This window comes from Corapipo altera, unplaced genomic scaffold, assembly GCF_003945725.1.
Source record: "Corapipo altera isolate COAL_440 unplaced genomic scaffold, ASM394572v1 57, whole genome shotgun sequence".
Taxonomy (NCBI): Eukaryota; Metazoa; Chordata; class Aves; order Passeriformes; family Pipridae; genus Corapipo; species Corapipo altera.
The window spans coordinates 1,319,252-1,339,873 of NW_020884905.1; the positions used below are offsets into that span (position 1 = coordinate 1,319,252).

The 20,622-nt window shown below is 35.4% G+C and overlaps 1 protein-coding gene across 2 annotated transcripts in view; it reads right to left on the reverse strand.

Annotated features, from left to right (window-relative positions):
- Positions 1 to 3,770: 3,770 nt before the first annotated feature.
- AGL (amylo-alpha-1, 6-glucosidase, 4-alpha-glucanotransferase) overlaps positions 3,771 to 20,622 on the reverse strand; it is a 32,809-nt gene continuing 15,957 nt past the window's right edge. For both annotated transcript variants that reach the window (XM_027651546.1, XM_027651545.1), the window contains exons 14-33: positions 20,114 to 20,215; positions 19,718 to 19,870; positions 19,487 to 19,637; positions 18,235 to 18,359; positions 18,020 to 18,132; positions 17,773 to 17,907; positions 17,127 to 17,257; positions 16,413 to 16,549; positions 15,385 to 15,518; positions 14,063 to 14,238; positions 12,250 to 12,352; positions 10,797 to 11,022; positions 10,244 to 10,355; positions 9,742 to 9,877; positions 8,783 to 8,895; positions 8,012 to 8,223; positions 7,382 to 7,479; positions 6,758 to 6,845; positions 6,533 to 6,666; positions 3,771 to 5,234 (exon numbers count right to left, since the gene is read on the reverse strand). In XM_027651546.1, coding sequence (XP_027507347.1) covers positions 5,117 to 5,234; positions 6,533 to 6,666; positions 6,758 to 6,845; positions 7,382 to 7,479; positions 8,012 to 8,223; positions 8,783 to 8,895; positions 9,742 to 9,877; positions 10,244 to 10,355; positions 10,797 to 11,022; positions 12,250 to 12,352; positions 14,063 to 14,238; positions 15,385 to 15,518; positions 16,413 to 16,549; positions 17,127 to 17,257; positions 17,773 to 17,907; positions 18,020 to 18,132; positions 18,235 to 18,359; positions 19,487 to 19,637; positions 19,718 to 19,870; positions 20,114 to 20,215 — 2,697 coding nt within the window. In that variant the 3' untranslated portion in view covers positions 3,771 to 5,116. The remainder of the gene's footprint in view (positions 5,235 to 6,532; positions 6,667 to 6,757; positions 6,846 to 7,381; positions 7,480 to 8,011; positions 8,224 to 8,782; positions 8,896 to 9,741; positions 9,878 to 10,243; positions 10,356 to 10,796; positions 11,023 to 12,249; positions 12,353 to 14,062; positions 14,239 to 15,384; positions 15,519 to 16,412; positions 16,550 to 17,126; positions 17,258 to 17,772; positions 17,908 to 18,019; positions 18,133 to 18,234; positions 18,360 to 19,486; positions 19,638 to 19,717; positions 19,871 to 20,113; positions 20,216 to 20,622) is intronic.

The window sequence follows — 20,622 nt, forward strand, 5'->3', positions numbered from 1 at the left end:
AACATACCCACAAAAGAACAGATTGTTCATTTTGTAAACACTTTTCCCTTGAGAGGTCACTTGCAAGAAATAAATCTTCCTTTTAGCTTTTCTAAATTTTTATATGTCAGTGTGACTCTAAAAATCACCTTTAAAAAACAGATGTCAACTATTATCACTTAATCCCACTCTAACTTATCATACTTCTTAATTAATTAAATATTAAATAATTGTACTTGCAAGTCTGTGACTTGTGTTACTGCAAATATCTTTCTTCCTTTAGAACTGATCAGAAGACAGTATCTTATGTTTCTCATCACTACACAAAATTAAGCTCCAGTTTATTTGCCAAAGTCAGAACTCCATGTATGTTATAAAATTTAATATAAGACACTTACCTCCATTAGTACCTAGAGCCGAGGTTTCCAGCTTAGGACCCTTGTCAGGCTGCAGCATAACTCTCTTCTTTCATGGTCAACTTTCGTTCTCATTGAAAAAAGGCACTATACATAAAATAGTGTCTGTCTGAAGTTGTACTGAGATATTGCTGTCACACACATGCACAGAGGGAAGTGCTCCTGGATCTCACAAATTACATAAGCTTACATGAATTGAGGTTAACAATTTTATTGTTTGTCAAATAGTCAGTGGTACTCCATTTATGTACTATGAGATCATTACACCTGTGACTGAAAGGTTGTAGATAGCACAAACACATCACAAAGAGATTAGGATTTCTGCAAGAAACAGATTCAAGGAGGTATTACACAATGAGACAAACACATAATGGGCCAACAGGACTGCATAAGTGCCTACAGAAACACAAGAGACTGCAAAGCATGGATGGCTTCGGGTGCCGCCTGACTAGCCATTAGGAACAGTCTTCTTTCTATATTGCTCTCAGGTTCACTTTTGTACCACCACAACAGCTGCCAAGTTTGCACGTTCATTCTGTCAGTGGGGCAGGTTTCCCGTTTCCCCGAGCGGTGAGGGCTCGCTGCCGTGTGTGACTCTTTTCACCCTGAGGAGCCCCGGGCTGACGGCAGTGCCTGTCCCGCCGGGCGGGCGGCCCGCTCGGAGCCCACAGGCGCTGTCCCGGCTGCCCTGCTCGGAGCCCACAGGCGCTGTCCCGGCTGTCCTGCTTCTGCCCTGCCCCGGCAGCCCGCCCGTCCCGCTGCTGAGGTGATGCGCTGGGTGGTCCCACGGGGACCCCCAGACCAGCCCGCTTATCCCTCGCCCCAGCCGCCTGCGAAGGGGAAACCCTTCCTCAAGTGATGAAACGGGTGGTCTCTCTCAGGGTCCTACCTCACCTCACACGGCAGCGCGGGGAGAGCTCAAGTTTCCCGAGTGCAGGCGCTTCCCCGATTGCCATCTGCAATCTCCACAGCAGCTTCCAGGAGAAACGTGCCAGTCAGCCCTAACACTTCATCGCTCTGTTCCTCCATTGAGCTGCTGGAGGTGCCTTGAGGGCTGAGCTGGCAGCTCTGACCTTACCAGTTCCCCCAGGCAACTCAGCAACTGGTCATTTCTGCATCTCCTTAACCACTTTTCAATAGCATATCTATTAAAAGTAGTATGCAATAGAATAATAAACTACTTTCTTAAAGAAAATGCTTGAATAGAGGATTAGAAATATCCTATTTTTATAAAGAATGCAATGAGATGGGGCAGTTGCAAAACATATTTAATATACCGCTCATCTGTGATATGAGATTCTGCTTTTATGAAGCAGAGTTGAAAAGTGAAAATGCCTTCTCTATAGTGATAGGAATTTTGCACGGAAAGTTAATTGCTATGTATCACTTGGGCAGCTGTAAATCAGTTAATCAGGACTGTCCTCTTGGATAATTTGCAATACAATGACTTGAAATTATATAATCACTTATAGGAGAAGATACACATAGACCTCTTCTAGCCCAAATCCTCTTAAAACCCAGCTCAGACAGCTTACATTGACACCAACCCAAGAATCTGTGTATAGGGCTCAAGTTCATGCAGTTTTTTAATAAGTTGACAAATTTCTTGTTATTAATATTTGACCTGAGGAGTTAATGACCTCTCCCGTATAAAATGCAAAATTGCTACAAGTTAACAAGCAACATTAGCTCTAAAGTTTCACTTATTTTTTCAAACAACCACATGAAAAGGTTAACTCTGAATTAAAGAATTTTATTTTGTGCATTTCAGAAATGAATAATGACATTTTCTAAAATCAGTTGTTGCTGTGATAGACATACATGTAAAACATGTTTCCATTTTACATTACAACATGCAGTGTGAAAATGATACATTAGTTTACTTGAATTCTCAAGTTAATCATCCTTGAATAAATCAAGAGCTATAAACTGTGTGAACATTGGTAACAGTTAAAATTATTTCAATTGGGAAGGAAAAAAAAACACATGACGATACAGATCAAGAAGCACTAACTGGAACACAATGGATGCACAGTTCTTACCAAGTTCTTTAGTTTACTTCTAAAAGATATTTTACCAATTATATCTTTGCATTACTAGAAGTTTTTGAGTGCAAAATATAAATGATAATAAAAAATGAAAATACATCTCAGGATCTGTCAACATAAGTCAGCTATTTTTAGGGGATAATGACAATATAGATGCATATCAGCTCATGTTTTGTGTTAGATTTAACATTGTTTTCTTCCCTCTTCATTTTTAAACTGTCTGGCCTGACAAAGTGTTGAGTAGCTTTTTGAGGAAAAAAAAAAAGAAAAAACCCAAACCAATAAACCACCTCCCTCTAAAAAGTTAATAACCTTAAATCTTACTTTTGTTGCTACTTAACAGCAAAGTCAACCGATACATATTTTTTCCCTATTTAAAATATTTGTCACTAAAACTATGCTCAACTAATCAGTGCAGAAGCAACATTATAAATGGGCATGTTTAGAAGTTCCGTAACGTGTCTTTTTGTGTACACAGCAGTGATTTATCTTTAAAATTTTACTACTAAATTAGAAAAAAATCCCTAGCAGGGACAAATATGCAGTCTCTATCAGCAGTGCAGTTTGAAAAAAAGTGGAAAGTAATCTGTACATAACATAGGAAGGTTTTGATGAAAAATTTCTCATGTTTTTTTTTCCAAACACTTAAAGAGTGTCATTGCCAATGTATCTAATTTTGATACCTGGTGGAAATCTTTTTCAACAGTCAAAGCTCTTAAGTTGCACTTACAATTTTAAAATGTTTTCATGAAGTAAGAACAGTTTTTTCTGCCATCTTGTTCCTGCTTTCTAAGTCAAAGGAGCTATAAAACATACCTTGAAACAATAAACAGGAAATAAATATCTAGGAGAACAGTAAAAAGGTAGTGATATCACTATCAAGTATTTTGGAAAGTTCAGTACAGTATGAAAAATACTTTATATGCCTCTTGCACATTAAAAAAATAATCTGTAGTTGACATTTCAGTAACATTTTTGATCAAATGACATTTCTTATGCATTGTGTTGAGAAAATAAAAATTTCCCAACCCTTGTACGGCAGCAGCTCCAAAGTTTAGGTATAATATAGACCTTTCCTATTCATAACTTCTAAGGACTGAACACTTCAGCAAGGGAGTTCAAACGCTTACTAATCTTTCAAATAAATAGTGTGAATATAGCCACTTCTTACAATTCATCTCTCCTCAGCCTGCTAACTTGCCCTCACATGTATCCCTGTGTAATACATCTCCCTGAACAAGACGGCACGTGGGTGCTGTACTTTATACAAGATACAGAAACATTAAAATACAGATATGATAAAATCTTGATCTACATGTTTAGTGCATTATAATTACATCCTGTATTTATTTTTTTCAGCATTTGTTGTTTAACATTAAGAAATGCAATAGTGCTTTTGCTTTCCTGTCTGTGATATGGGGAGTGTTTTCAATCTCACTCTCTGCCTGTTCATTGCACTAAGATGGAAAAATTGTATGAACAGAGTTGAGAATGACCAACTGCAGCTTCTGTTAACCACCTTTCAGTCTGGGAATACTGAACTGAATTTAATAAGGCATGTAGGCATTCAAATATGAAAAAACATGTTTTGCTTCATGGTCACTGGATTTATTCCCAAAGGACACAACACAGAGGTAGCATGCTTATTGTTATTGGTGTAATTTCAAAAGGCCCAGAAACCTCATATTCTCCTTTCTGATGGTAGGCCAGTATCTCTTTCCATTGATATTAAGTGTTTCCACCTGCTTCAACAGAACTAGGACTTTCTCAAGCATGAAGGGCTGAGGTGACCATAATTCAATAAATTCATTTAATGAAGCACTGAAGCACATTGACTTATTTTTGGCTTCCCCTAGCATATAGGCTGTGCATCGTAGGCACATTTCTTATGAATTACTCATGGTGAAAACCAGCTTTAAATGAAGAAATAGGTTTGCTACATGGCCCACAGTATTTAAATAAATCTAAAGATGGATTAACATAGAACATTATCTTATTATTGCTTGAATTAACTCTCAAAGTAAAGTCCTCAAAATTTTATATATAACTTCAAAGGTTGGTTTATTACAGTATTCATACACTTTATTTCTGTGGTTGCTTAGTGAAGTGCTCAGTTGAACACACACACAAAAAATCCCCATCTTACACTTCAATGGAGAGACAACATATTATGCCTTCATTAATGTATGGTGCTAGAGCACAAAGCATACCAAACTCAGAAAGCTAGAGGTTATTCTACTCCCCTTTAAGCATGCATTTGCAAAACATCCATTTACTCTTTAAGAGACAAAGAAAAAAAAACATAAGAGCTGTGCTACTTATTTTTAGCTCAGGAAAGAGCTACTTTGTTACATTAAGATTTTGATTTGAAAAGGCTACAAAACCAAAGCTAGTTAAAATTAGTTTGTGCATATTCTCAAAATTGCTCCTTACCAAAAGTTTCTGCATCAAGTGTGCACTGCAGTTTTATTGTCATGGCCTGATTTTCAAAAAATCCAAGCCCCACACAGTTATAGGACACAGGAGCTGCTGGCATTCAGCGTCTTTGAAAGTCAGGACACAGCTTAAGTGATTGTGCAGAACAGTTGATTTCCCTTGCAGTGTAAGCCAAGTGTTCATTTATGCCCAATAATAAGACCACAGAACTTTCATCAAATCAATCAAAATAAACTTTTACAAGTCATAAAGGATTTCAAGGATAACACCAATCGACCAGGCCTGAGTTTCACAGCTAAAAGGACAATACTGTCCATTTTCATTAGTTAGTTCTGGAAGCCCTTTCCAGGATGATCTAATAAAAGAAAAAACAAGTGAGTATTGTTGTTAGATTATAGATTGAAATTAAAAGAATAATTTAAAACCTTTTAAAAGATTAAATCAGTAGGAAACTGAAAAGCATGACTAAAGGTCTGCTCTCCTACAGGCACGGTATGTCCTTTAATAATTAATAGCTAAATATTTTTTCCCCTGCAGTTGGGAATTGTAGTGGAGGTGTCATCTTCAAATTGGACTCTGCTACTAATAATAACTGAACTTACACTACTGGCATGTTGCTCCTGTTTCTCATTCAGGTAGTTTTGGTTTTGGAAGAATATGAATGACCTGTGAGACACCTGAATGGTATTCAAACTACACTGGAAATTAATTATGGTACTAAAACATGACAACATCTGGCAGGTAGTATGACTGCACAAGCCTTTTCTGCCTCCCTAGGAGTAAAGAACCCCACAAACTAGCATACTTACAGAAAAACTCATAAGTAGAGCCTGTTCTGTATTAATTATTCTGTACATTATGAAATATCATAACAGAGTGAAAGCACACTACTTTAATAAAACAGAAAAAACAAAGAGTGTTACCAAACTGTAAGCTGTATGTGATATTACCAAATAAGAGACTTGGAAAAGACAAAAACTAAGGCAAAATATTGCTTTTGTTCCTCATGACAAACTTTTTTGTCATGATCAGTCCTACTGAATTGCTCTTTTGGGTACAAATAAATGCATGTTTGATGTGCTGTAGAACAGATTATATGGAAGAGATATCAAGGGCAAGATGTTTTGTTTGTTTTAATTTGTCTGAAATCCTTAAGAACTAAAACTATAATAGCAAAAGGGGAAAAACAGTGTTTGGGTTTTGTGGTTTGGTCTGAGGGAGAACTCAAAAAGCAAGTTCCTCTGTTTGTTAGAATAGCAAGATATTATGACAGTTTCAGAATCTTAAGTTTCCTCACTTATAACACAAGAAATCCTAACAATATTTTGCATCATCTTATTTGCTGCAATTTTAATCTGTCACTACTACCCCTTTAACCAATATGTTTTAAAGGTTGTTTTGAAATATTTTGATTTAAATAAAAAACCTCACCAACACTTTTTTCTGAAATTAGATCCTAATTTTTACATAAGACTTATTTCATCCAGTCTTTACATGGGTATTGGTAATTCTGCACTCTATAAAAGGCACTAGATCTCACCTGTATTTGAAACCTGACTTGCGATCTGCAATATCTGCAATATATTGCAGATTTTTACTTTTACATGGAATTGGACAGGTAGATACACTAGCTAGAAGGAATAGGTATCTTACCTTTCAAGATGAACATAGTGGCGAGAAAGAATATTCTTAATTGTAACTACAGTTTTCGCATATATCTCTGGACCAATCAACTTAGAGAAGTACAATTTGGCACGAAGAAAATATCCAATTGGCCACAGCCATTCCTAAACAAGGCATGAAAAGAGATTATTATTAAAGCAGTCTGTTTGAAAAGTTGACAACACTTTTTCTAAAATTGAAGGAATTGGCTCTTACAGGTCCTTGGTGATAATTAAAACCTTTGGCTAAATTGTAGTTGTCATTGTCAAGAGCATTATCATATACTCCACAGTACACCATATCACTGCAAGAAAGAAAAAATGCATTATGTAAACAAAGCCTTAACAAAAATGATACACAGAACAGGAAAACAGAAATTAACCAAAAAATTTGTCATGGCATTTACATTTAATGATGCTTAAGACGTTTCCACAAGGTTCTGTATTTTACATAATAATGGAATTTTAAATATTGTTTAGACTAGTAGGAAAACGGTTAATGTCGTTGAAGGACTTAAATTCCTAATTTTGTCCTTATGCTTTACTCAAATTTTAGTGCTGTACACTCTATCATATATAAGTATGTCCCAAATGCAAATTCAACGTCTTTTATGATACCAAATTAGACTTGCTTATTGTGTGGCCTCCATAACAAACAAACAAAAAAAATCAATTTCGTGAACTTTTAGAAAAGAAAAATGATTGTTCTGGAAGTACTTCCTGCAGCCTTATTTCACAGGTATGAGGATTTTACACACTACCTCCCCCCCACTCCCTTCCCCACAAGAAGTAGTTCCTACTGTCCTGTTTTGTACTTAACACTTATCTCTAGTGTACTTACTCTGGGTCTAAGGTTTTCATGCCTAATGGACCGAGTAGTTTTTCCTCTGCTATCTGCAGAGCTTTCCAAGCTTTCTCAGGTGTGAACAACTCTGGGGCCTAATAAAATAATAAAGACTTTAGGAATAGTCTCTGTGCATATACATAAGATTGTGTATGTAAATTCAGAAGACAACAAAAAGCCTGAGTTTTATATTACTCTGACTTGTAGGTTCCAGAACTTGATTCGGTAAGCATGAAGACAGAAGCTATCCAGTGCTTTTTTCAATTTTAATTTTACTTTAAATACACTTCTCAAGTATTATTACTGAAGCTCTTCAAAAATCCAAAAGCAGACCATGCCTTTTAGCTAATTTGATGAGAAAAGTGGCCTCCCAGACCTAATCTAAAAAGACATTCTGAATACAGCAAACACGGTAAATTGGCAAGTCCTGTCATGCTGTATTTTTAGGAGATAGTCCAAGATGAATCAATATTAAAAGCATGGGAAAAAAAAAGCTTTCAAAAAATTATTCTTAGCAATGTATATTCCTGCTATAGCGTCATGCAGATGGACCTTACAATGCAAGCTTAGTTTAATAATACAGACAATTTTAAGTGCAAAGTCCTCCTCCCATTCCCCCTCACTTACCACAACCATCGCTACTGTAAAATTTGGCCTGAGTTGGTAATCGCACCATGGACTTGAAGCTCCATAGCTGTCCTTATAAATTCCACGTTTGTGGACGAGATCTGGACGTTTTTCATTGGGATCTGTTGGATTCTCAGAGACAAAGAACAGCCTTTCGAAGTGTTCTTGAATTTTTCTGTTCCACTCATCATATGTGATAACTTCCTCCTTTCCTGCAAGATGTTATATATGGGTTTCATTTTCTGAAAACAGCCACAGTGGCAACACCAGAAGTATGCTTCCCAAATTCCTGACACCTAACAGGAGTAGTCCTAGGATCACCTCTCTCCAGCTGGTGATTCCCCACATTTAGGTCAATTCTACATTTCATAGGAACAGCTCACTGAAACTTCTAGGGAGACTAGCACAACAGAGTCTTTACAGGGCACATATTCACTTGGGCTGGGTATGCTTAAAGTAATTTTGTAATTAGAAGAGTATTGTTTCTAGAACATAGGGGACTTGCAATGATATTTATGTAAATATTACCAGGAAGGGGTTTTCTGTCTTCTGAATAGTGGGGGGAAAAAAACCAGAAAGAGACAATAAAGACACGCAGCCTGCATCATTCTACTTTGTATTCCTGTAATGAATGATAAAGTTTTTCCCCATTTGCCCCTAAACCTTTCTGGGTAGTTTGATAATAATCCCTAAGGTTATATTGTCACAGCTTCATTGTTTTAGTTATTTTTATACCCCAGTAATACAATTATGAAATGTGCCTGTTTTTACCATGTCTTTTTACAGTGACTCCACGGAATGGAAATATGTTTTTCCCAGATAAATCCAGCAACCAGCGGACAGCTGACTTGCACAGACCAACAATTTCCACAGCAGAGCCATCTCTAAAATAGTAGTGATAAAGAAGCCCAATAATTACTTTAAGAAGGCTATTAAAGTTCAATGAGTAGCTGAAAAAAATTCAGATTTTAAGTATCTTATTTAGACACTTATTTTCCTACTGTTCCCCTATTTCTCAGTCAGAGAACAAACTTGATTGTAAACTGGTTAATAGATACTTTTCTGTAAAACAGTCTTATTTAAAGTCATATCATCATTCCTAGCTAATTAGCATAGATTGAAGATAATTATATACGAGCGATTAAGAACATGAAAAAAGGATCAACCCCAAACAACTTTGTCCTCTGATCTCAAAACTGCATTTAATACAGAGTTTCTCATCTGCACATGCACTTCTGTAACTGTGTTAAATTCAAGCAAGGACACCTGCAACAGTTGGCTAGCACATAATAGAGCTTATTTTTAAAGTGCTTAAATCTCAACTCTAAAAGTGTAGATGTTGAAGATATTTTTGAATTCAAAGAATTATTCAAACAACACAATTATCAATATGTATCTCTAAGTAAGTCTAAATAACAAAGCACTGCCAGTATTACAAGCATACAGTTTTCCCTAAATTACACTTCATGGAATTCAAAATTCAACTCTAAGCATGGAGTTAAGACCTTGACAGAATCTGAGGGCTTCACCTGCCAAGAACAGACCTTTTTACTTCAAATCAGAACAAAGAAAAAAAAAATCCTTTAACATTTTAGTAGGCAGAAACGTTCAGAACATTTGAGATATCACCTCCTGGATGTATTAATAGAAGGCACAGTAGCAGTTCTGCAGAAGAATTTCAAATAAAAACATAATTTAAAAATCCTGTCCCCAGAGCCTGGATTTCATACCTTGGAGTAGCTGGAATTCCTTTGTTGCGTGCTTTTTCACTCTCTCCCATTTTATCCATCCAAGTGCCACAATTGAAGCGGTTTCCTCCAAACACAAAGCCAGTTTCATGGTCAACACCTGCAGTTACATTAAAACCTGCCAAGCAAGAATATCAAGTGTGAAGTTTGGTTTTTGGACAAAACAAAATGCCAACTGACCCTGCCAACCCAAACCTCCTTAATAAGCAATAAAACCTCCAAACAAGAGATCTGAGGTGGGTTCCTGAGACCAAGTGCACTTTAAGTGAAATTTTAAAGGTAACTTGTATCATAGCATATAAACAGTTGCCAATAATAAACAATTAATTAGGCACTTTTAAAATATTAAGTATATTTAAAGTAATATAATTTTAGTTACAGTAAACATAATTTTTAAAAAATATGCTCAGTAGCTAGAGGAAACAAAATATAAAATATTATCATAAACTTCTGATTTGTACAGTAGATGTTCCATGTATGTTACCTTCATCTTTCATGTTTTGATCAATCTGTGGACCAGCATTCCTTTCTCGGAAATTTATGCCTTCCATATGTCGTTGCATTGCTTCCTGTATTACTTCATAAAGTGGCTGATCCTACATTTGTTGCATGTTTGGATGACATGTGAAAGGCAAGATGAAAAACAAGTAGAAAGGCTCTATCTAATGTGCAAATAGTAGCAATGCTTAAGCCTCTAGTTTATGATCTTTCAAAAGAAAAACACCAAACATTTTCCATGAGCATCCTTAACTATGGCAATATGCTATATACAGTTTTTCACATAAACATTTTTCCAAGACTAAAATCAACAAAACAATTTAGACGCTGATGGAATTTTTTTCTCCTTTCCCAATCCCCTGCACTTGTCTAATCAGTGATGCAGATGTAGCAAGAACTGTCTAAAATGCAGAATTCTTGTGCTATAATCAAACTTCACCATAAACAACAGATAGCAACAGATTCTTGTAGCTAGAAAAAAATAACATCATTTCATTAAAATATTATAGTTGTATTAAATACTTAGAAATCATCTTTACCACAGTGCCTGCAGGCTGAGGAGAAGAGTCATCTCTCGGGTACATCCTAGCAACGGGACACCTGAGAATGTCTAATCCATTTGGAACAATTTTACAGTAGTCCTGGATACATTGAAGCCACCACCACACAGCATCTCGACAGTTGTATCTGGCATGTGTGCCCCCGCCAAGCAGATTGGGAATGAGACCATGTCTTAAAGTCCCACCAAATGCTAAAATGATGTTTCTAGAACAAAAGAAAACCACAGTCTTGGCTAAGTTGCTTTCAGGGCCATTACCGGACAAAGTATTAAGCACAAAGCATACAGGATTACCTTAATAGCAAGGTAGGTCAAGAAGACAAAAAGGATTTTAAAGATAGATGCCAAAAGTTTGCTGTTGAAAGCTACGAATTACTCCATTTAGCATGAACTTCATTTGCAATAAGAAGTCACCCAATCCCTACAAATTCCTCAACATGAATACATTTAAATCAGTTGGCACAAAACATACAACATCTATTCATATGGAAGAGATAGTTTGTTTTTTTACAGGTAGTAATATAGACCCTAAATCCAAATCCCACTGAGGTCACAGGGAAGGTTTTTATTGATATTGTTTATGATTACCCTGGTATCCATTCTGATGGGTGGGGTGGAATGGGGACGGAGGGCAGGAGTAGATGGGAATTTCCTATTAAAATACAGAGAGGTGACAGCAGCTGAGGTTATGAGAAGTTTCATTTGAGAACCGTTGCGCATACCTTGCAGAAAACATGGATTCCAACTAGCTTTAAAAAGGTAAACATACTACTAGACTGCAGATCTCACTGCATGAGAAAGCTAATAGGTGGCCAAATGCTCTACAGCATAAATACATGCTAATTTAAACCAACCAATTTTTATGTTTCTATCAGTGTCAAGCTCCACCCAAATTAAAATTAATCAAAATATCAAATCTATCTGGTTTATGTACGGTTTATTTGTCAGGTTAAACATTTACAGACACCTGACTGTAACAATCCACAATTAGCTGATTTCTAGTATTAACAGCCAAATAGTAGCAGTTACAAAAAAATTATGCCTGCAATCACACATTTCTTATAAAAATAATATTCTCTTGCTACTTCGAATTTTTACATAAGAAATTCAGAAAATATTTCTCAGCAACAGAGATGCAAGTAAATGTGAAACAATCACTTTAAGGACAAACAGTAGTGTTACAGAGGTTAAAACTACCTTAATCTATACAGAACATCAGCTTTGTGTCAGCACTAAGAAAGCAAAAGAGAATCATTTTAGTGCTATTTTTAATTCCACTTAGAGAGAACTCTCAAATACATCTAGTGCCATTAAAGTTTCATACTGCTCATCAGCTGTTTCAAAAAGCTTGAGTGTCATCTCAGGTTTTGAGAGCACTGCTTTTTCCTAACTACCTACAGAGCCAATAAGAACTAAGGCTAAGTCAGTCTTACCTTGATTCGAGATAGCGCCCGGTAACTAACATTAGACCTCTTAGTGCAATAAAAGTGTCCCTTCCCCAAGAACGAAAAATTCCAGAAGAAAAGTGAGGTAAACCTGAAAAGAAATGTCATTTTTCATCTAATTCATTGATATAGCAGAAACCAACAAGCATACAAGTATGTATAAAGTAACCAGAAGTAGAAAATATATCCTTATTTATAATTTTTTCCTAGATTAAGATATTTAAAGTAAGCAGTGTTCTAGACCAAGTTTTTGACAGAATGAAATACACCTTATTCTAGAACAATATCTTCTAGAATTTCAAGATCACACAACAGCATTTCTCATATCAGTAACATTTAAATTTGTATTAAATCACTTGGTAACTTACCCAAGTGCCGTCCCTTAATTAAAAGAAACAGAAAGAAAACTAACAAAAAGTCAGAACTACGGTAAGATTATAACACTTTATTGGCAAGAGTTTATTTACGAGAGCTGTGCCATCTCAGTAGCATAAAAGGGATATGACTGTTCTCAGCTACTATGAAAGACATCCTGTTTTTCTTTTCCAGCAGCTTATAGAACTACTTTTTACTGCAGACATTGTAACATATAGCTTTAAGAATGATTCTAAATAACAAGGCATAATAATTACAACAGTAAGGTCCATATTTGTCTTTTCTTCCATTTATTAACTTTTCTGATCTCTCAAACAGAAAGTTTCAAACTAGCAGTCTCTTGTGCATGCTCGATAGAACAACCTTTTAACTTTTATCACTTACTTAAATACAGTATTTGCTAATACTTTAATATGGCCTCCACATCTCTGCAATTTTATAGTACATGGCAGCAGCACTTGAGAATGACAATCCATGTACAAATCAAAAATCTCAGGCACAACTCGCAGTGAATATGTGAAGGGAATATTTAAAACCAAACCCCTTAGTATAATTAATCTTTATGACCAGTTTAAGGGAACACTGTGCCTCTGTGCTTCTAGGTAACACTAAAGCAGGCAAATGGAATGTTACTAAAATCCAGAACTAAAAGCAGTAAAACTACACGAAAGGCAGACGGCAAAAAAAAGAAGAAAAACACTCCAGTGAGCGAGATGCCACTGCATCTGTAGATGTTTAAAAGTTTCTATGGCTTCAGAAAAGGAATGGGCTAACTCAGAACAAAAATAAATTCATTCTAAACCACAGAAGATAATACTTGGGACATAGAAAAGTGCCCATAGGAAGATTGCCAGATGCTGGCAGGACATTTGGAGGTATAAACACTATTTGCTGACTGCTTTTATTCTCTTTCCTTTGGGAGACAGTTTCAGATCAGGAGTTCTGGTTTGTTAATGGTTCTTTTTCCAAGAACTTGTAAACAATAAATTCCCTCTTATTACTCCAGTACAATTAAGTTCTTAAATTCATGTTTAGAAAACAAACTAAAACCCATCATGATAAGTATATTCAACTCAAGCAAGTCTGCTGCAAAGAAAAACATACTTGTGGATCTCTGAATATGGTAACAAAGACAGCTAAAAATGTCTTTTAATAAAGTGCTTACAAATAAAGATCTCCCCAGTTCCCATGAACAGTAACAAAATGGTTGTCCCCAAGAAGCACTGCTAGACAAAACTCCCATACTTTTAATAGGGTAAATCTTTACCTTACACACAGGGTAAAAGTGAGTGAAATTGCTACCTATATTTCATACATGGTTGCTGACATATGGATCCCAAACACATTACAGAAAATTTTAATATAGTTATTAAAAACAGTTTAACTATCTTAGAAGACTTTTTTTTTAAAGGCTGTTCTCACTTACCAGCTGCCAAGGAAACGCAACACTGTTCCTTCTCATTTGTAATCTCATTGAGCCTATAGGGAACATCATGTAAGGAAGGAGACAGATTTGGCAGACAAGAATATTTTCCTATTCCACACAACTGGATTGAACCCAAGGAAAGGTGTTTAACAAATGTTGATCCATTTTGCACAAAGCTGTAATGCAACATAATTAAATTAATTTTACATTCAATAATATCAGTCTATAAAATGTTCCCTTTTTCTTTTACAGAAGGCTATGTTAAGTATTATGCATAATATAAAACCTAAAAATGAATTAATACTAGTATTAAAAATGAATTAATGCTAGTATTTCGCATTAAATAATTTTTACATAAAATTTTATTTGTAGATCACTCACTTCCCCAAAATGTGTGCCCAATGTTAGTCTTAACATTTACTAATTTTAACAGGAGTTTTTATGACAAATATTCCAGAAAAAAGGGTTAAAAAAAGGAAGTTGTTTTGGTTTAGGTGATGCCTATACACAGATCTAAGACTTCAAAAATACAATAAAAATATTTTACTATGAACAAAAATCTGCGAAACCTAGTCAGTCTTTTTTGAAATCATATTTTTATGTATATTCATATATACACACAAAACCTGCAAATCAAAAAATTTGACAACACATTTTCTAAAATAATACAATCTGCATTCCTGACTAGTTAATCTTCAAGCATTTTCATAAAATATACTATGGTCCATGATTTTACAGCCATACCGAATTCTATTCCCATTTTAATATCTGTATTTTCACAAAACAACACTGACTTGTTCAGCATGTTTATAGCTAGGAAAAAGCCTCTATTAAATCAATCTCCCTTCCCTTTGCAAGAGACAGAGTAGCAGACACTGAAGATTAAATAGTTATTTTATGAAGTAAGCAAAGTGCTCAGATAATGAAGAATATGTAGCTGTATCAGAGAAGAAATGTTGAACAAAGCATGAGCATAAAATACTATCTGATATTTTCTTACCTACCTGAACTTTAAGGAATCATTGCAGTGGTACTAGAATTATGGCAAAAAACCCTTCCAAAGCCTGGCAAAGAAATGCTGGTTTAAGGGTTCCTCCTCCTACTGTACAATGTCAACAGGAATTTTAAATTCAAACCCTGGATAGGAATCTGAACTCTCAGTCTTCCAAACCACCACTGTTAGAAGATTTAATTTTCACTACCCATTTTACCCTTTTACACTGGAAGAGTATGAAAACATTAAAATTACATTTTCTAGCAGACAAAACTTGAAGATGCAAATACATACAGATACCTCTATAGCTCTGATATGCCAAGCATACCTAGACATCTGATGCCATCCCACATCCAGAAGTGTTGTGTATGCACCCACTAATATGGCATCAAAGTAACACGGGATGAGGTAACGGGGAATTCTCTTTAGGTACACAAACATGGCCTTCAACCATTTACCAACCTATTAAAAGTACAATATAATTAGAACTTGATAAGATCAGGGCTCAAAACCCCGTACTTTCATGATCCATACAGTTACAGTATTTGTCACAGTTTTTGAACATGTATTACACCCAAGTTACGCTGCATCCTCCTGCTCCAAAATTTCAGCTAAGAGAGATGAACTCTAAGAAAAGTAGTAAGGAAAAATTTCATTTGTAATATCACATATAAATGGGTCAAACATTAAGTATAGAAAGTGACTATATTTTGCTAGTCTTGTGGGAAAAAAAGAACTATCACAAAGTTGTCATGAAAACTGAGTAGCAAAGGAAACCACAACTCGAAAGGCATCACTATAATGCAAGCATCCTTGTGTCATTGCAAAATGTTTGACATCTGAAAAGTATTTCTCTTTCCTTCTAGACTTGTTAAATAACATCAAGACAACCTACTAGGAAGTCGTTAAAGATTTAAACCTTGCAGATGAAGATTGTACCTGTCAAAATAAACATTATAACTGTATAATATTCATGTGTGCCTTAGCAGTACTTCGGCACTCTTTTGAAAGTACTTTCTTAAAAAAAAAAAAAAACCAAAACCCAAAAACTAACTTCATTTTTATTTGGGGAAAAGTAATAAACAGGGAGTGACACCTGCCAGCCCTTATGCAAGAGCTAACAACCCCTCTACACTCTACATATTTTTCACCTCCTTTTTGTATTTATCTAGTCTTAAATGGGATTGAGGGGAGGGAAGAAAAACATATTTATTAATGGTTCAATCACCTAGAAGAAATTGCCTATATAAGAAACATGTCATACACAGTCTGAATTTAAAAATATAATAGTAGTAGAAAATGAAACAAAGTAGCAATTTAAAACCCCAAAGTCACCAAATAAGTATTTTTACTGACCTCTGCACAGGCTCCACCACGTGAAATCAGACGATTACTGACATAATCAATCATCCAGTCTCCAGATCTTAAATTATCACAAAATGGATGACCCAAATCATTCTTTGGTCTAATGTCTGCCATCACTGACATTAACCCTGAAGATACAAACCCAACTGTGTATTAAAAGACACACCCCTATCACAAACAGTTGTTACAATTCAGAGGGGAAAGGTACACAGCAACAGATGCTTCAATTAGATTTGAATATTATTTCTTTTGATCTGCATAAGGAGTTAGGCCACTCAATTGTCATTTCCTCAGCATACATCCTAGAAAGTTATGTAAACCATGGTGGAATAACGAGCATGATGGAACTCATATGTTTGATTAATGACAGACAGTCCTCAGCAATCCAGTAATGCCTAGGGGTTTGATTAATGCAACTTTTCACTGGAGGTATGTTTGTTCTCTTTTTACTTTAAGAGCCCAGGCGTTGGTGTTAAAACATATATTGGGCTGCAAAGTTAGGTTTCAGAGTATTGAGAGAGAGGGAGTTTGTTACAGCATGTGATTTCTTGGGTACAACACTGATTAGTAGCATGGTCAAGTAGAAAAAACTTACTGTTTTTTATTCAAACAATGTCAGTGGCAATACAACAGCCACTCTTTACAGTATGATCTAGATTGAGCAGCTCTACTTCACTTTTTTTATTGAAATGCTGAAGCTCTTACCTTGGAGGCCTGCATACTTCAGCGGTGACCAGTTTGGTATATTGTAACACCCTCCACCATCTTCTTGTTCTTCTGCCTCACATCTATACAGGACTTGATTTAGGTCGGCCAAAGTTAGTTTAGATGCAATACTGAAAAAACAGTGGAGAAAAAAAAAAAGAATAAAACCCAAAAGAAAGTAAGGAAACGGGGAAAGGATTTCACAAACAATTCTAATTTCAGATCTACATTAAAATACTAAAATATATACAACTCTCACAACACTTAATCTTGGAAATTAAGAGCTTAATTTTTCAGATGTTCAGAGATGTTCTTCTCACATTTTTCAGTATTTACCTACAAACACACTATTAAGTATAAAACTCAAACAATCACACCCACCCCAACAGTGAGAAGCAGTCCATATTAGAAAGTTTACTTTAGGCAGCGATTACACAGAACTGGGAAGTTTTTTGTATTAACCATACCTAGTATTATACATACAAGAAGAATATCTCAGAGCTTTTATTGCACTCTGACAGTCGAAATCCATCTGTACCAACAACCACAAAAAAATCCAACAACTCCTCACTCTAAGTTTACATAATATTCTTTGCTCCCACTGTATATCTCTCAGTTCTACTTCAGAAACTCAAAGAATACTCACGAAGAAAATGGGGTTTTTAAAATCGGTGCTAAATGATCGTCAGGAAGACTTCCAGATTTAAAATGAGGGCTGAACTGGATCAAATGGTTGCGGAGTATACCAACAGCCTCCTGTGCCTTTGGGTCAAGACTGACTCTGTGAATACGAAAGCACATCTTGTAGAAATATAGCCCTTAAAATAGAGTGATAAAGACTTGAGAATAGTTATTTTCAGTAACACAGCCATTTGGCAATGACAATAACATACCTGAATACTATTATACTTCCCGGTGTTAATTTTTCAAATTCTATTTCTTGAACAAATTCATTTGGCCCTTTTATGGCAGTTCCAGCTTGTTTTATGATTTTACTGTCTTTTATCTTAGAAAAGAAAACAAATTTGCAACTGGAATTCAGTGTCTTTTTCTAATGTAACGAATGACAAAATATTACATCAGAACATGACTGAAGCGGGCTAATTACCTGGATATGCTCTCTGAGTTCCACTGCGAAATTAGGCAATCCATTTATAAAATGTAGATCTCTTTTGTAAGGACTAGCACTTCTCTCAATAGTCCTAGCCTCAAGTACTACTTCTTCTATTTTTCCTAAAAAAAGTTAAATCATGTTGCAGCTCTTAAGATACTTCAAATGAAAAGTGATTCTTCTGAAATTATGAAGCAAAACCTAAAACTAAAAACCTAAATACTCAACATACAGGTCTGTGTCACACAGCAAATGAACAGAAACATATGGGAAAGTGTCTTAAATATCTTATAAACATTCACTACATGCTCATATGCTGTATTGTATTTAAAATGGTGATTTTTGTTATTTTATAATAAATTAACCATAATATCAGACAACAATTAGTGAATTACAGCCTGTTTTTTATGGTCACCAGTTTTCTTAGTTTCCCTATTATCATTTAGAGACTGTTCTAGTTTGCTTTCCAAACTGCAGTTATAGATGGTTTATCTTTAAAGGGTAGCAATTTATTATTAATATGCAATTATTCTAATTTTCTCTAAGGTATACAAATCTTGTAAATGCCTTAACATATAACGCAACTGATTTTAAAACAGGCACACACACATGCACTCAAAGAAATGAGTATACTTAAAAAGCCAGTTTGGAAAGCTTCTCTTCAGAAATATGTCCAGCTAATGTGTAAAAGTCATTACATTTTGCTACTATTAAGTACAGTCAATACTCTGCATATTTAATTAATATTATGTATGCACTCCATATATATTGTCTTTATATTAATTTATGCACTACAGACTTGTTTATGATGTATTTTAAAACTACAAAATAGTTATATATAAGAAAGCTGAATAGCAATGATACCAACAAATACAGTAAGATTTTAGCCTTTTTCCCCAGTATAACACACTTAATAAATAGTAATCCCCCCAAGTCTGTACAATTAACCATCTTGCTGTTAACTATTACTAGTTCACAAACAAGACTATAAACAATAACACAACCTCATGAGGAGCTTGCAGCAGAAAGTATACTCAAATATGAATGTTTTTAAAAACCCTAATTAAGGTAAATTTGTGGTTTCTTTCACCACTTTGGTGCATACATATTAGGACAGATAAAAGCAGTGTTATACACTTAAAATTCTCATATGGATTTCCTATGCATGTGCTTGAAATGAAAAAGCATGGAATTAGAATAACCCGAATTTTTTGTACACCTGCCATCTCTTGAAAAGAAAACTGATTACCTGGGATACACATTTCAGGTACTTCTTTACTATAGAAGCAAGTTTTAGGATCCCTGAAGGCCGTTCGACACACAGCCACGACAGACTGGTGTGTGGTAGGGCAATGTCTTGTCACTGCGACTATATCTTCATCAACCTGATCTACATACACCTGGAAAAGACATCCCATTACAACTGTGCTCACTCAGAGCATATACATGAAGCAATCACAGTGTCACCCTCACTTCTTGCCTGATTAAAGCCTTTAGCCCCCAGCTCCTGATGCAGCCTGTTTATGGCCAGCCTTCCTGCCAGAATTCCTGTTTGGAAATTAACTTCACCAGAACTCAGATGTGCTGCTGGATTCCATTTTGAATAAACCCTCTCTTCAGATACTACAGAGATCTGTAAAGAAATTAAGATTTAAGCAAATATGAATTACTCTGAGGAAAAAACCTCAAACTATCACGCTTTGAGGTCTGAAATATATAATAAATTCAAATTTCATATGCAACGAGACAACATCAAGTAATGCCATCAAGTAAACTGCTTGAAATTTCAAATTAACAACATTAAAATACGAGTTATAGGACAAGAAAAAGGTTATATTTTGAAAAGCAACTTAGGAGTTGAACTGTAGACCCATACCTGGTGTGGCACTAGTTCATCATAGCCTTTGGTGCTTCCTGTAGCACAGCAAGCCATGGAAACAATCATGGCACTCGGAAGAGCATCATAGGCAGATCGATGCTGCATTAAAAGATACACAGGCAATAAACAGTGAAACAAAGATAATTCAATCCTCTCAATTTAGCATACAGAAGACATATTTAAAAGAGGAAGTGCTAACTCATGATCATTATTTCCTCAATCACAACAGAATTATTGAAGAAAATTACTACAAATGGACTAAGAAAAGCAACTTAAGAAAAACCATCAAAATAAGCACTTCAATGCCCACCACTCTCTCTCATTCTCTCCTGTAAACAGAAGCTTAGGTGAGCAGATCAACAAGCAGAGAGAGAATCATTTACAGAAACTGGAATGAAAGACTCAAAACAGTTTATTTAGTAACTTCTCATACTTATCCCCTGGAAAGACAAAATCTTGAATGTTAGAAGGAGCTGTTAAAAAATTTTCTTCACTACATGAAAACT